Source organism: Puma concolor, chromosome B4 (assembly GCF_028749965.1).
Source record: "Puma concolor isolate L17-30 chromosome B4, mPumCon1.1.hap2, whole genome shotgun sequence".
NCBI classification, from domain to species: domain Eukaryota; kingdom Metazoa; phylum Chordata; class Mammalia; order Carnivora; family Felidae; genus Puma; species Puma concolor.
In genome coordinates, this window is record NC_141673.1 from 52,800,601 (window position 1) to 52,815,792 (window position 15,192).

At 37.0% G+C, this 15,192-nt stretch overlaps 1 protein-coding gene across 2 annotated transcripts in view; it reads right to left on the reverse strand.

Annotated features, from left to right (window-relative positions):
* Window positions 1-15,192, reverse strand: part of XPOT (exportin for tRNA) — a 37,842-nt gene that overhangs the window by 21,953 nt on the left and 697 nt on the right. The window contains exons 1-8 of one of the 2 annotated variants that reach the window (XM_086712909.1): window positions 12,525-12,660; window positions 10,521-10,583; window positions 8,518-8,600; window positions 4,970-5,026; window positions 4,210-4,279; window positions 3,261-3,479; window positions 605-789; window positions 336-504 (exon numbers count right to left, since the gene is read on the reverse strand). In XM_086712909.1, the coding sequence (XP_086569035.1) occupies window positions 336-504; window positions 605-789; window positions 3,261-3,479 (573 nt within the window). In that variant the 5' untranslated portion in view covers window positions 4,210-4,279; window positions 4,970-5,026; window positions 8,518-8,600; window positions 10,521-10,583; window positions 12,525-12,660. Of the gene's footprint in view, window positions 1-335; window positions 505-604; window positions 790-3,260; window positions 3,480-4,209; window positions 4,280-4,969; window positions 5,027-8,517; window positions 8,601-10,520; window positions 10,584-12,524; window positions 12,661-15,192 lie in introns of those variants that run through there. The other variant, XM_086712908.1, reaches the window with a different exon arrangement.

A 15,192-nucleotide genomic window follows, 5' to 3' on the forward strand; every position in this document is an offset into this window, starting at 1 on the left:
TAATTATATATATATATACATATATATATTATAGGTATATAAATATATGTGTGTATATTATATATATCATTATGTATACATTATAGTATATATATTATATATAGATAATATGTATAATTATATATATAATTATTAAATATAACAATATAATTTACTGTCCAAGGCAAATGCTACAGCGAACATTATGGCTTTCTGAATACAGTGTTTCCTTATTTATAATCTCAAGGAGAGTTTACAACATTGGGGAAAAAAGGAAAAAAGAAAGCGTATTTAAATTAATACCTGTCCTACTTTGTTCTAACAATTTTGAAAACTGAATATATAAATTTACCGACCTGGTCAATGCTGAAAAACCCAGCAGACTGTAATACTTGACACAAAGATTCTACTAGTTTCATTTTATCAACAGGATCCATTCCTTTATTTACAATTTCAAATAAACAGTCACATGCTTCTTCCCGTAGAACTTCTATTGACATATGACCTAGCAGCATATTTATAAACCTGGCAACAGCAGAATAAAACTGTTACAACATTTTCAAACACATGAGTTTTACACACTGTATTTTGTAGACTTAAATCCTGATAATATATGTATACTTACCTATCATTGGCTATAAGGGATAAGTCTATCCAAGAGACATAAGCCCCAACTACCTCAAGGCACTGACACGTCACTTCTGAATTAGTATACTGATAATTTTGTAAGATTTGGTACCATGATTCCACTAAGTTTGGAATGCACTGCTCCCTCATGGTATCTTTTATTAGAGTATTCCTACGAGCCTCCTGAAAAACAAAATAAAACATCTTATGCATCGAGTAGATTACCACACAAAATAATTTTTGACATCTGAATAGTTACACAAATTTCCTCACTACTAAACTTCCAGACTTGTTAACACATTCCCTGCCACTGTTTTCTATTTCTCAACTCTAAAATCATATCCTGTGATTCTTTTAATTTCCTTTTTCTGTTGCATTCCACAGCGCCAGATTTCTTATTAGACACAAACCATAGGGGCGCCAGGGTGGCTCAGTCAGTTAAATCAACTTTGGCTCAGGTCATGATCTCATGGCTTGTGAGTTCGAGCCGTGCATTGGGCTCTGTGCTGACAGCTCAGGGCCTGGAGCCTGCTTTGGATTCTGTGACTCCCTCTCTCTCTGCCCCTCCCCTGCTCATGTTCTGTTTCTCTCTCTCTCACAAATAAATATTAAAAAAAATTTTTTTAATAAAAAAAACCCAACTATAAATAAGCATTACTTAGAAATCTAAAGCATATGATAAAAGGTACTTGTCAGTATTATACAAACATGATTATTTAACCTACGTAAGAGAGTGGAAATTTGTTTTTAATTAAAATTTTTTTGAGTATAGTTGACTTACAATGACTTACAATATTACATTAGTTTCAGGTATACAACATAGTGAATCAACATCTTTATACATTCTGCAGGAATGGTAATAATTTAAATGCATGATAATAACCTTTACAGTTTTAAGTATTTCTGACATATGACTTTAAATTATTTTACACATTTGAATCAAGCAATTTTCTTTAATGTTTATTTATTTTTGAGATAGAGAGGGGCAGAGGGAGAGGGACACAGAGGATCTGCACTATAGTGCAGAGCCCAATATGGGGCTCAAACTCACAAACCGTGAGATCATGACCTGAGCCAAAGTCGGACATTTAACTGACTGATCCACCCAGATACTCCTGAATCAAGCAATTTCTATTGTGTCCTTTAAGAAGAAGGTGAAGGGTGCCTGGGTGGCTCAGTCAGTTAAGTGTCCAACAATGGCTCAGGTAGTGATCTCACAGTTCATGGGTTCAAGCCCCATGTTGGCTCTGTGCTAAGAGCTCAGAGCCTGGACTGCTTCAGATTCTGTGTTTCTCTCTCTCAAAAATAAATAAATATTAAAAAAAAAAAAAAGAATAAGGAGAGAGTGCGGTGCCTGGGTAGCTCAATCAGTTAACCCTCTTACTCTTGATTTTGGCTCAGGTCATGATGTTGCGGTTTTTTTGTGAGATCAAGACCTGTGTCAAGCTCTGCACTGACATCACGGAGCCTGCTTGGATTCTCTCTTCTCTCTCTGCCCTTCCCTGCCCACGTGCTCTCAAAATAAATAAACCATTTAAAAAAAGTGAAAGAATAAGGAGAAAAGTTATATCAGATAATGAAGAAATAAAGACTAAGGTGATGGGCTGTGTAATGGAGAATATAGAATAAAGGACACAGATTGATAAGCAACGATACCTCCTCACTAACTATATAGCAGGAGTAAATACAGACCACATTGCTTCAAAAATTCCTAAGAGAACCAATTTGTGTACTTCATTGGAGAAAGTACTTGCCTCATTACAAAACAAATGAACAAAAAAACCCAAAAACCACCAAAAAAACAAAAACCAAAAAAAAAAACCCAAACAACCCTCTAAAGTAATACTCTAATTTCAACATACACTTGGGGGAAAAAGCCAGTTCAAGTTCCTTTCTAGAACAAAATTAAAAATGGGTGAATTTATAATCATTGCAAAAATTTGGGGATACCTGGCTGGCTCAGTTGGAAGAGCATACAACTCTTGATCTTGGGGATGTTTGAGCCCCATCTTGAATGTAGAGATTACTAAAATAAATAACTGAAAAAAAAAAAAAAAAAAAGAAGAAAGAAAGAAAAAGAAAAGAAAACGTGTCTCCAGGGATGCCTGGGTGGCTCAGTGTGTTAAGCATCTGACTTCAGCTCAGGTCATGATCTTACAGTCCATGGGTTTGAGCCCCATGTCAGGCTCTGTACTGACAGCTCAGAGCCTGGAGCCCAGTTCAGATTCTGTGTCTCCCTCTCTCTCTGCCCTTCCCCTGCTTGCACTCTGTCTCAAAAATAAACGTTAAAAAAAATATTTTTTTTAATTAAAAAAAAAAAAGACAATGTGTCTCTGAATAAAAGAGACATCCCACTCTTTTTTTATTACGTGCCCATCACCTCCTACAAAATCTTCATTAAAAACTAACAATTACAGGCACTTGGGTGGCTCAGTTGGTTGAGCATCCAACTCTTGATTTCAGCTCAGGTCATGATCTCACAGTCTTGGGACTGAGCCCTGCATTGGGCTCAGCACAGAGCCTGCATGGGATTCTTTCTCTCTCCCTGTCTGCCCCTCTTGCGCTCATGAACTGGATTCTCTCACACATGCTCTCTCTTTCAAAATGGATAAACTTAAAAAAAATCAACTAACAATTAATGGGAAGTTACTTGCCTCTGATGTATGCACCACATCACGATCCACCAACTCTGAATCAATTGCCATGAGGATTCGGAGGTACAGATCTACTCCCCTTGGATTTAGGTCCACTACTGAGAGAATGTCAAAAAAAAACTTGGGCCATCTAGTGAGATATTCTGTAACAAAAAGCAAGGCGAAGACTTGGGCTGCTTTATTTCGTATAAAGGTCTTCTCTGGTTGGGGATTCAGCATCTGACAAACAGAGAAATTGTCCTTGAAATTAAATGTAAACTGGAAACTCTCATACTGTTTTCCTATTTATCATCGATAGGCAAAAACTCACCAAACCCCTACACAGTCTAGATTAGCTATGCAACAAATATGCTTAAAAATTACCAAAGTATTTAAGTGATTACCCAGGTGGAAAACAGTCAAAGATGGTTACTTCTCTTTCTCACACTTTTAGAGAAAAGTTTCACATGTAGAGTTTTATTACTTATTCCTTTTACTAACTGCTTTTCTTCTAGCTGTTTGCTCTTTAAGGAAAATAAAAATTCCACCTACATAACTACTACTTTATATGTTAAGATTAGTTAAAATTAACAAAAAAGAACACAACATGAACAAAAAACTCTAAGATTCCCCCCCACCCTTTGTAAAGAGGCTGTCCAGGAGGGCTCATGTTTAAAAGTAAACAAAGTATCTGTTTCTGTTACCTAGTTAAACAACAACAAACTATTTTAAAACCAAGTTTCAACAATGTGTCATGGAAAGCATGACAGTTTCAGTTATTGATATAATTTTAAATTATTGCGAGGCTTTCTTATACCCATGATCTTTGAAATCAGCACTTTCTAAAAGAGCTATGGGATCAAATGGAGGATAAATGTCCAACATTTCTGAGGTAAAATTCTAAACTCTTACAAAACTAAAAATTTAAATATCTGGCAATCTGAGGTACGGAATAAAATTACTAGTTTACCTGAGCTTGAAGCCAAGAGATGAGCGTCTCCCTAATTAGTTGTTGCTGAACTGTAGTTAGCTCTGAGTACCTGTCCAAAATAGAGAAGAAAAATAGTAACGCCTGTATTTGGTGTCTGTGGTTTAAAAAGTAACAGCCTCATATATTTGAAAGGGAAAATCTATGTAACACTCAATTACTTAAAACTTCCTAAAATAAATTGATAATGCTTCTCATCATGGCTTTAAAAGAAAAGACCGGGTGGGCCTGGTAGGCAGTAGTATATCAACCACTGATCTTAGTTTAAGGTTCAGCTCACGTGAAAATAAAATGGTAGCTGTGGAATTTTTCAAATGGAAATATGGCTATGTTTTGAGGTCTGTGACTTACAAAATAAATCGACAGGCAAACTAAGGGTCCTCTGAGCAGCGATTCACTGTTTTCTGCTTAATTGAGGCAGGTTTCTAAATGCAAATGGCCACACTGCCACTAACCTCTAACAGAGTTATCATGTAGGAAACAGGTTTGCCGTTGCTAGATCTTCTGATTTTTCCAGAGAAGCTTGAAATCTAATTTGTTGTGTGAAATGTCTGGACTTTTTATTGTAACCAATGAAGTCAGTATTTTTAAAACACTTTGGGATAAATCAAAACACATCTATAAACTGGATGTGACTTATGCACTCTCAACCTACAGCTTATGATTTTCCCAGAAAAAAATTAACTTAGAAAATGGTCTCTCCTCACAAATTTCAGAGTCAAAACAGTGAGAAAAGCCTTACTTGTATTTAACTTGATGTTCCAGTACTTGAAAGCAGAAAAACTTTATGTGATCATCACTGAAAAAGAAAAAAAGGAAAACCAGGTTAGAACAGAATTTAGAGAAAACAAATCAAAAGTAAAATACTAGTGAAACATCTGAAAAGTTTCTCAAAGGAGACCTTTGGCTTCCTTTCTACCTCTTGATCTCATATATTACACTGATATCCATTTGTTTAGAACTTCAATATTATACAATGATGAATATTTCCATTAAATCTGATAAAATGATGACAAAAGTTAAGATGCAGCTTAAGTATACTGCTTTGCAAACAGAAGACATTCCCCCTAAATTCTAGATGTTTGGATTCCTGTAACAACTCCTACACTTTACAACAGAAAGGCTAGAATAGGGGTAGAATAACAAATGGTCAAATACCCAGACTGATTCAAACAGAGATTAGTAACTGAAATCATACTTAAAATTCAACCCTAGACAGCTGCATTGCACCAAATCCAAAACGAGCAGTGCCACTCGGACTGGTAGTTCAGCCTCAAAATTTCATGCAGAAAACCAAGTTACAGATACACTGCCCTTGTAAGAAGGGAGCAAAAATCAGTTATCTACCAATTTTCTACTCTCAAGGGTCTCTCTAGGGGTGATGCAGAGCTGCAGTGAGTCAACTACAATCTCTAACAAAATCCGTTTAGAGAACAACAGGGGTGCCTAGGTGGCTCAGTCGATTTAAGTGTTCAAGTGGGTTTCAGCTCAGGTCAAATGATCTTGCGGTTCGGTTCGTGAGTTCGAGTCTCCCGTAGGGCTCTGCGGTGGCAGGGCGGAGCCTGCTTGGGATTCTCTCTCCCTCTCTCTCTCTCAAAATAAATAAACAAACAAAGCAAAACCAAAAATACCAGCAATAACAACAATCTGTTCATCTAGTGTAGTTTGTCTGGGCCAGCCTTAATCATTGAACAATTTTTCATATCTAAAGCTAACTGGTAAATACAAGAATAGGCAGTATCTTAATTTAGACTACATGAATTAACTAAACAAAATAATTTCACACACAAGAAGTTGAAACAATCTTTTAATTAAGTTAGGTTTAATTACCACCTCTTCTGAGAACTTAAGGTTTCTATCCTTACCATGGATGACACTGAAACCTTAACTGAACTATAAAAGACTTAGGTTTCCACTGAAAAATATGCTACAGAAATCCTTTTAAAAACCAGATCTTATATCCTCTAAGGCATACAGATGTTCTCGAAATAAACTCTAACGTGGAGTACTTGGTTCCAACCGTCAACAGTGGCAACTCACAGCCACAACATGTCGACTATGCCAGGTAGAAGCCATCACTAACACCCAGGGGCATATTGCCACCAGCAAGTTGTCTGCTTACCCTAAGTCAGCTGTGTTTCCCTACGCCTTACTATGTCAATTGTATGCCTTTTTCAGTTAAGTAACTTAGTTAACCATTATATAAACTAATGAAATGAGTATGAAAGTTCCTATTTTTGTAAAAATTAAGCTGAACGCTTTAAAAAGACTTCACAGAAGTCACACTACAAAAAGGAAAAACCTTAGGATGCTAATTCAAGGGGATACATGCACCCCTGTGTTTATAGCAGCACTATTTACAATAGCCAAGACATGGAAGCAGCCCAAGTGTCCACTGAGAGATGAATGCATAAAGAAAAGGTGGTATATATACACAATGGAATATTATTCAGCCATAAAAAAAGAAAGAAATCTTGCCATTTGTAACGACATGGATGGAGCTAGTGTGTATAATGCTAAGTGAAGTAAGTCAGTCACAGAAAGAGAAATACTCTGTGATTTCACTCATATGCAGAATTTAAGAAACAAATGAACAAAGGGGAAAAAAATAAAAGCGAGATACATAAATCAAGAAAAAGACTCTTAATTATAGAGAACAAACTGATGATTACCAGAGGGGAGGGGGCTAAGGGAATGGGTTAAATAGGTGATGGGGATTAAGGAGGGCACTTGTCATGATGAGCACAGGGTGATCACTATATTGTACACCTGGAAACAATATAACACTGCATGTTAACTGGAATTAAAATAAAAATTCTTAATATTTTTTTTTCCTTTTTAAGTTTTTAAAATTTATTTTAGAGAGAGAGTGTATGCCAAGCCAGGGGGAGGAGCAGGGAGTTGGGGGGAGAGGAGAAGAGGGAGGGAGGGAGAGAGAGAAAGGGGGGGGAGGGAGAGGGGGAGACAGGGAGAGAGGGAGGGAGGTGGAGGCAGAAAGAGAGAGGGAGAGAGAAAGAAAGAAAATGAATCTGAAGCAGGCTCCACATTTGGCACAGAGCCTGACACAGGACTCAATCCCCCAATCCTGGGATCACAACCTGAGCCAAAATCAAGAACTGGGACACTCAACTGACTGAGCCACTCAGGCACCCCTAAAATAAAATTTTTAAAAAGGGGGCACCTGGCTGGCTTAGTCAGTTCAGTGACTGACTGGCTCAGGTCATCATCTCACTGTTTGTGAATCTGAGCCCCAGGTCAGGTTTTGAGCTGATGGTGCAGACAGCCTGCTTGGGATTCTCTCTCCACCTGTCTCCCACTTGTGCTGTCTCTAAGTGAATAAACAAACAAAAAGAAAAATTAAAAAAATTTTATTATAAAGGGAAAATCCTTCTGCATATTTGATGTGGGCTAGATAACTAGAAGCCTTGGAGAGGTGGGGCTAAGTAACTAAAACATCTAACTTCTTCAATCCACTGGAGATCCAAAGTGGAAACTGTAGAGGATGCATTATAGGTGTGATCAATGTAAGAATGATGAAGCGAATGCTAGTGGCATATACATAAAGGAAAGAGCTTGATTTAATATAAAGAAGCTGGTAAGTGAATGTGTATACACTCTAAATTTTTTGTATACTTTATTTTTTTTTTATTTTTTTTTCAACGTTTTTTATTTATTTTTGGGACAGAGAGAGACAGAGCACGAACGGGGGAGGGGCAGAGAGAGAGGGAGACACAGAATCGGAAACAGGCTCCAGGCTCCGAGCCATCAGCCCAGAGCCCGACGCGGGGCTCGAACTCACGGACCGCGAGATCGTGACCTGGCTGAAGTCGGACGCTCAACCGACTGCGCCACCCAGGCACCCCATGTATACTTTAAATTAAAATAAAAACTTAACCCTCCCCCGTTCATGCTCTGTCTCTGTCTCAAAAATAAATAAAACGTTAAAAAAAAAACAAAAAAAACCTTAAGATACATACAATTTATGACTACCTCCTCTGCCAACCTTTTAGAAAACCATCATAAGGAAGTTCTTACTGCACTGTATTCCTGCTGGGATCTGCTATCGAGTGCAAAGCATACGCAAAAGACAGACTTACTGAAAAGTCCATACTGGAATGGCCAAATTATTAGTTTACTATTTTTCTCATTTCTACACTGAACGTTTTTCCAAAACACAAGCCATAAAATGTTTTTATGGAAACGTTTTCCAAATACAGGTAAATTTGAGAGTCCTAGCAGGTTCACAGAAATTTAAATTCCTCTAAGTCATGCAAATTTTGTTTTAATTACCTGTATGTCCTTTGGGCCAGAGCTTCAGCACACACTTGCCAGGCATCTGGGGAAATCTTTAACTGCTCAAAATAGGCCAGGGCCTGTAAGATTACAAAGCCGAAAACACATGTGGAATGGTCAGTCTCAGTGCCTTACTGATACTAAAATATTCTATGAGTAGCAAACCAAAAATAAATCAGTCCACCTAAAAAAAAAAAAAAAAAAAAAGGCTAAAATACTGGCTTCTAAGTATGTGCAACTTAGTGATCATTCCTAGAAAAAAGGTTACGTAAAAAGCAAATTCTGTTAGACACTCCTGTTTCCCTACAGCAAAGAAGACAACACAAAAATGCCCTGCAGACCTCCGTGAATAATTAGGAGCATTAAGAGAAAAACCACAAGTGCTTTGTCAAGTGCTGTGTTCCTGAGGTATATGTAATTATAAAATGGTACATAAAGGGCATTTTTCCTATTTAATAGCAAATATGCTATTAAAGAGGTGATTACAAAATTAAAGTCCAATTACATGATATGAATTTTGGAAAAGTACTAACAATTGGAAGGCTTTAGGAAATGTTTTGTATTTCTCTGCTTGAGAATTCAGGGCTTTGTTCAAAAGTATAGTCAAGATGGATGAAGCACCAAGTCCGTGTGCTCCTTACTAGATTGCTGGGAAAACGGGAAGGACTTCTGCCACTCTTCCATTAGCCTGTTTCAACTGGCATCAATGACAGATACAGAGGTCATGTAGGACAATGGACAAATAGTAATCCGAGCGAGCCGTGAAAAGTACCTCAAACAGCCAAGAAAATAACACAAAAACAGTGCTAGATAATTTTAAAGCTGATATGAACCTTGAAATGACTGATATAAACCTTGAAATGACGTAGAAAGAACATTACGTATTACAGGAACCTAATTTTAATTAGTAAATATTTTTAAAGCTATGGTTTGTGCTCCAATAGTGATGAAATAAATTGTATAGGTCTTGATCAGCAATAAAAAAAATGACAGAATATCAGTACACTGCACATATTATGTTGCGTAAATTGTTTTGTTATATATGAGTACGTGTGTGTATATATATATGTGTGTACATGTGTATACTGTGTGTATGTATATATATATACATATATAAAATGTGTATATATGTACACATATATATACATACACACAGTATACACATGTAAAAAATATATTTACTTGGGGCACCTGGGTGGCTTAGTCGGTCAAACATCCGACTTCGGCTCAGGTCATGGTCTCGCAGCTCGTGGGTTGAAGCTCCACGTCCAGGCTCCGAGCCTGCTTTAGATTCTATGTTTCCCTCTCTCTCTGCCCATCCCCCACGCATGTTGTCTCTGTCTCTCAAAAATGAATAAATGTTAAAAAAAATTTTAATAAAAAATATATTTATTCATATATGTCTGTACACACACACATACACACAATCAAGATGTAAAATTTTTCCTTTAGGTTAGAGGTTTAAAAAAAAGCCAAAAAGCTACCATATTTAAGTGATATTCTTTTATTATAATTGTATCAGTGAGGGATTAGGGAATGGGTTTTCATATGTGGTCTCACTGGCTGCTCCCACAAGTATAAATAATGGCTCTCTTTGAAAATTAAGACCAGAAGAACCCAGGCTGCTGCAAAGAATCTAGTTCAGTTGTTGTCTAACAATATTCCACGAAACGTTGGGTTTCCTTTAGGAACATTTATTGTCCCATTTAAGGACAAGGTGGAAGTCAATCACGTATGTTGCATTACCACGTAATGTATCACTTACCAAAAAAAAGGCAGGGGGGATTCAGTATATCACTGACCTACCAGTTTCTTTAACTAGTAAGTTTTAAGCCAAAGACACCGATTCCATTAAAAAAGTGAAAATAACTTGAAAGTTTCCAGTTTTTAACTGAAGTCTTTTAACTCTGAATCCATGCATTACCAACATTTTAAAATAAAATTTTGTGGCAATGATGAACAAGTCAAAGCTTTTATCACCTATTTCTTTTATTTCATACCTTTTTTCTAATGCTCTAGATTGCTGCTTCTAAGTGGCAACAGAGGCACTTCAGCTACTGCCCCTGTAGAAAAACAGAACTATAGCCAGACAACTAAGAAATGGGGTTGGCACACAGTTATCTTACAATCAAACTGAATTAGTGTCCCAACTACTCATTTCCAGCATCAGAACTATTAGAACTCACTTTCTTTAAGATTCCTTCTTTTTTATCCTAATTAATTCCATTACTCAGGATGGCTTAAGGGGATCAAATTAAGCCCGAATTTGGATGCTTAATATATGCCTATGACTGATGGAACTCAATTTTAATGATAAAAGCAGAACTTTATATTAAAACTACTAACACTGCATTAGGTTTACTTCTCCAAAAAATAAAATAATTACACATTTAAAAAATGTGTTGGGAGAGGGTACCTGGGTGGTTTGGTCTGTTAAGCATCTGACTTCGGCTCAGGTCATGACCTCTCAGTTTGTGGGTTTGAGCCCTGCTTCAGGCTCTGCTGACAGCTCAGAGCCTGATGCCTGCTGAGGATTCTGTCTCTGTTTCTCTCCACCCCTCCCCCGCTCACACTCCATCTCTCTTTCTCTCAAATATAAATAAGCATTTAAAAAAACTTTTTTAATCTGTTGGATTGTGGTATTTAATAAAAAATGAATAATTTCCAAAAGAGATCATAAAATAAAATAACACAAAAGACTATAATAACAAATTCTAAAAGGCTTTTAATCATAGCCATACAATACCAAGGTAAACATCTATGATACTTCAACTATGTGACTAAGGGTTTGAAGGTAAGGCAGCTTAAACTCCTGTGGAAAGAAATTTGTCTACACAGAGAAAACATAATTTTAAATGTCTTTTGATGTCCTAACTAGTTTGTTAGGTATCTTGTAACTAGCCAGATATTTAAACCTCAATTCCTGTTATTGCCCTCAATGTGGAGGGCTTGTTACTTATTCAACAGCAGAGGCATGAAACCATATTAGAAACTACTTGAGATTTTTTTTTTTTTTTTACTACGAAGAAAATTCTGCTTAAAAGCACAACAAAAACTGCAATACTATTTAGTGAGATTGTTAACCTCATTTAGCTCATTTGTAAAAAATATCCTTTGCTATGAGAAGTGGAAAGAGAAAATGATTCTCCTTCCACTTACCCTATACTTCAAAACACCCACATCTTTAACAAATGTAATTATAGGCTTGCTCTTTAGATTCTTCTTTTATCATTCAGCTATAGCCATGATTACAGGTGTAGCCTACATTATATTTAATTGTCCAAATATCCCAGCGCCCCATGGATTCCTTGTCATCTGACCATTTTATGTAACCTAAGACATGGCATATTCTAACTGCTAATTTACATGTCTGCCTGGACTAAATAACAAGGATGTTAAGTATCATTAACATCAGACCAAGCCAGGCAATAGAAAGATAAAATACGCATGTCTGTCACTATGGAAAAGTTCTTCGAAGAGTCTTTGCATTACAACTTTTAACTAAATAGAAACAATGAATGGGGCGCCTGGGTGGCGCAGTCGGTTAAGCATCCGACTTCAGCCAGGTCACGATCTCGCGGTCCGTGAGTTCGAGCCCCGCGTCAGGCTCTGGGCTGATGGCTCAGAGCCTGGAGCCTGTTTCCGATTCTGTGTCTCCCTCTCTCTCTGCCCCTCCCCCGTTCATGCTCTGTCTCTCTCTGTCCCAAAAATAAATAAACGTTGAAAAAAAAAATTTAAAAAAAAAAAGAAACAATGACTGATGTGACATAAAGAGCTGCCTTGAATCACACATGGGATTTCAATACTTGTTAAACCAACTTTTAAAACACAAATCACAATGCTGTTTGTATATTCAGAATATATTCAAGTACATCAAATCTGTCTCCATTCATTTCTACTCAAATGAAATCTTCATCATCAGATGTATTTTTTTTTTTTAATTCAAGTCCTCTAATGCAAATCTGTAGTAACCTTTAAAAAATGATTAAGCTGACTTAACTTACCCTTTGTCTGAAGTCTGAATCAGCATTTGGATTTAGCCCTAAAAGAGCCTGTTCATCCATCCCTGCTGCTATTCTTGGAGTTTTCTGATTACAATAGGCGTGCCCTCTGATCCCACAGAAGAATCCACAAACATCTGCACACACACACACAAAAAGTTGAAAGAAAACATTTGATAAACAAAATTAAGGCTTATCCAGAATATCACAAGTGGATAACATTATGCAAAGAAGTTTAAATGTTAAAAGAACTTTTGAAAACTATCCAAAATTACAACTAAAGGAGCCTGTCTTAGAAGAAATACTAAATACTCCACAAATGTGTAATTTCTAAAAATCTAACATGTCATTGATGTTCTCAAATTTTTCTTTAAGATCATGAATATAGGAAGTAACTCATCTCTAAACAGAAGTATCTAATTTATGCAATATTATTACCTTCAATACTTAAAAGTACCACTGTGTGACTACACCAAAAAATGACAAGCCTAGATTATCTTATTATACTAATTTGCCCCTTTCCATTTGTCAATATCACAAACCTTAAAAAAAATACAGAACTCAGAATGGCTAAATAGTGACCTCAGAGTTCAATATCCTTACTGGAGTGTCTACCAAGTACTTCAAGAGAAGTCAAATGAAAAGAGAAGTGGAGGAGTGAAAAACCAGGCATTTAACTTTTAAACAACAGACTCTCTTGACAGCCACTTTTAGAAATGTTATTTCACAAAACATTTTTTAATAGTAGCTATAAAAATTGATAAAGAACTTAATCCTGACTAGTCTTAAGAATATTTAGTCTCTGGAAAGCAATGCACTTTTTCACAATATGGTCTAACGTTCTCAAATAAGAATATGATTAAGTCCCAAAAGGCTACTTGGTTTTTGATACAATGTAGTTGAGGAAACAAGGAACAAATTCTAAATGATGTGAAAATCACATTTATCCTCTCAATACCTAGGAGGTAGAAAAATCAGGACTACTGCTCACATAAAAAGGCTGTAGGGCTTTTTTTCTGGGGGGGGGGGGGGGGTGTTTTAATTATCATAAACCAAAGAGAAAATCAGAGCCTAAAGAAGCCAAGAGACTAAAGGCCTGGGATGGGGGTGCACAGCCTTTCTGGGAGTGGTGAGGCCAGGATCTGATCTAGGTTAGAGGACCCCAACTACAATATGCTTTTCTGTCTTCCCCAGGGCCTGCCTGAAACAAATGATAAATCGGGTTATGTGCTGAGAGCCCTTGGAGAGTAAAGTCCAGCCCTTTCTTATTTCTAGATACTTGCAGACTACAGCAAGGCAGTGTAGCCCCCCACCCCCCCGCCCTCAGGATTAAGGTGCACACACTTTTGAACGACTATTCTTCAGCTGAACCCAGCAAGGCCAGTGGTATTTGGCCTTTCATCTTTGCACTCACTGCTCTTTTCTTGTTACTTTGTTAACCCCTGCCTGTCCTTCAAAACTCAGCTTAGATGTCACCTCTTTCCAGAAAACTTCTTTGATCCCTATTGTCCAATTCTCCTAAACTGGATTAAACGCCCCTCTTAAGTGCTGATATGTTGTCGCTGCCTCTTTGTTTTCTCTCCATAATCTTGAAGGGAAAGAACTGTCTCAAATATTCACCATTATGCCTCTAAGACATAGTAGAACATAGGCTTTGGAAATACCTGGATTTGTACCCCAATCTAGTAATTTTCAAACTAGGGCCACATGGACAACTAGGAAATCTGAAAAAGACAGCTCTTTCTATGAAGTGGGAAAGAGACCATCTACCTCATAAAGCTGTTAAGACTTCAATGAGATAAGACATGTAAAGCATGCCTGGCACATAGTGGGCCCTCAACAGGTTATTTAGAATTCAGAGCTTGCCACAGGAAGGGGGCTACTTGGAGTAGTCTAGATTTATCCTATACTAAAAAATGGGCATGTGAACAGATTGGAAAACACAGGTTTTCTTCCCTCACCCCTGCAAAAATGAAAAGAAAATTTAATGATTCCTTGGAAAACTGCATACTCAGAAAATCTGAGTTTCTGTGAATTCCGTATTAAAAAGTCCTATAAAATCATCTTGAGTTTAGGGAAAACTGCTTAAGCTGGGTCGCTTTAGTTCTATCAAGCGAAACAGCACTGGTCTTAAGAAAAAACTGGCCAATAAATAACCTAAGGAAACATAAACTTGTTACCGTTGTCGGTACAGAAAGAATCCCCCACAGAGAGGCACTTGGATAAAAATCAATATGCAGTGGAACATAAATAAGCATAAAATGGTAAATTACCTATATGTGTGTGCCAAGAACTGAAAAGTTACAACCTGTGCGAAAAGGTAACCATTCCCTCAATTAAAGGTTGTGCATGAACACTTAATGTTCTAACAAGCCACGGACGTGCAGGCTTACACATTTGTTACAATGCGATAAACATATCAATTACGCATCTAGCAAATGTTGTGGAGGGAAGCAAGCAACATACTTAAAATACTGAGCCCTAACTTTTCCTTGATAGCCGTTAAAAAAAAAAAAAATCAAACAATCTGGGAAAGTTCCTCCACACCTACTAAAGACTGTTCAAACACCAGGACTGAATCTTTCCAGTCTTTTACCACCACACTGACAAGTCGCTTTAATAAAACGTAACTTCCCCCAGTAACAACTAATTAGCACTTTCAAAAAGTACT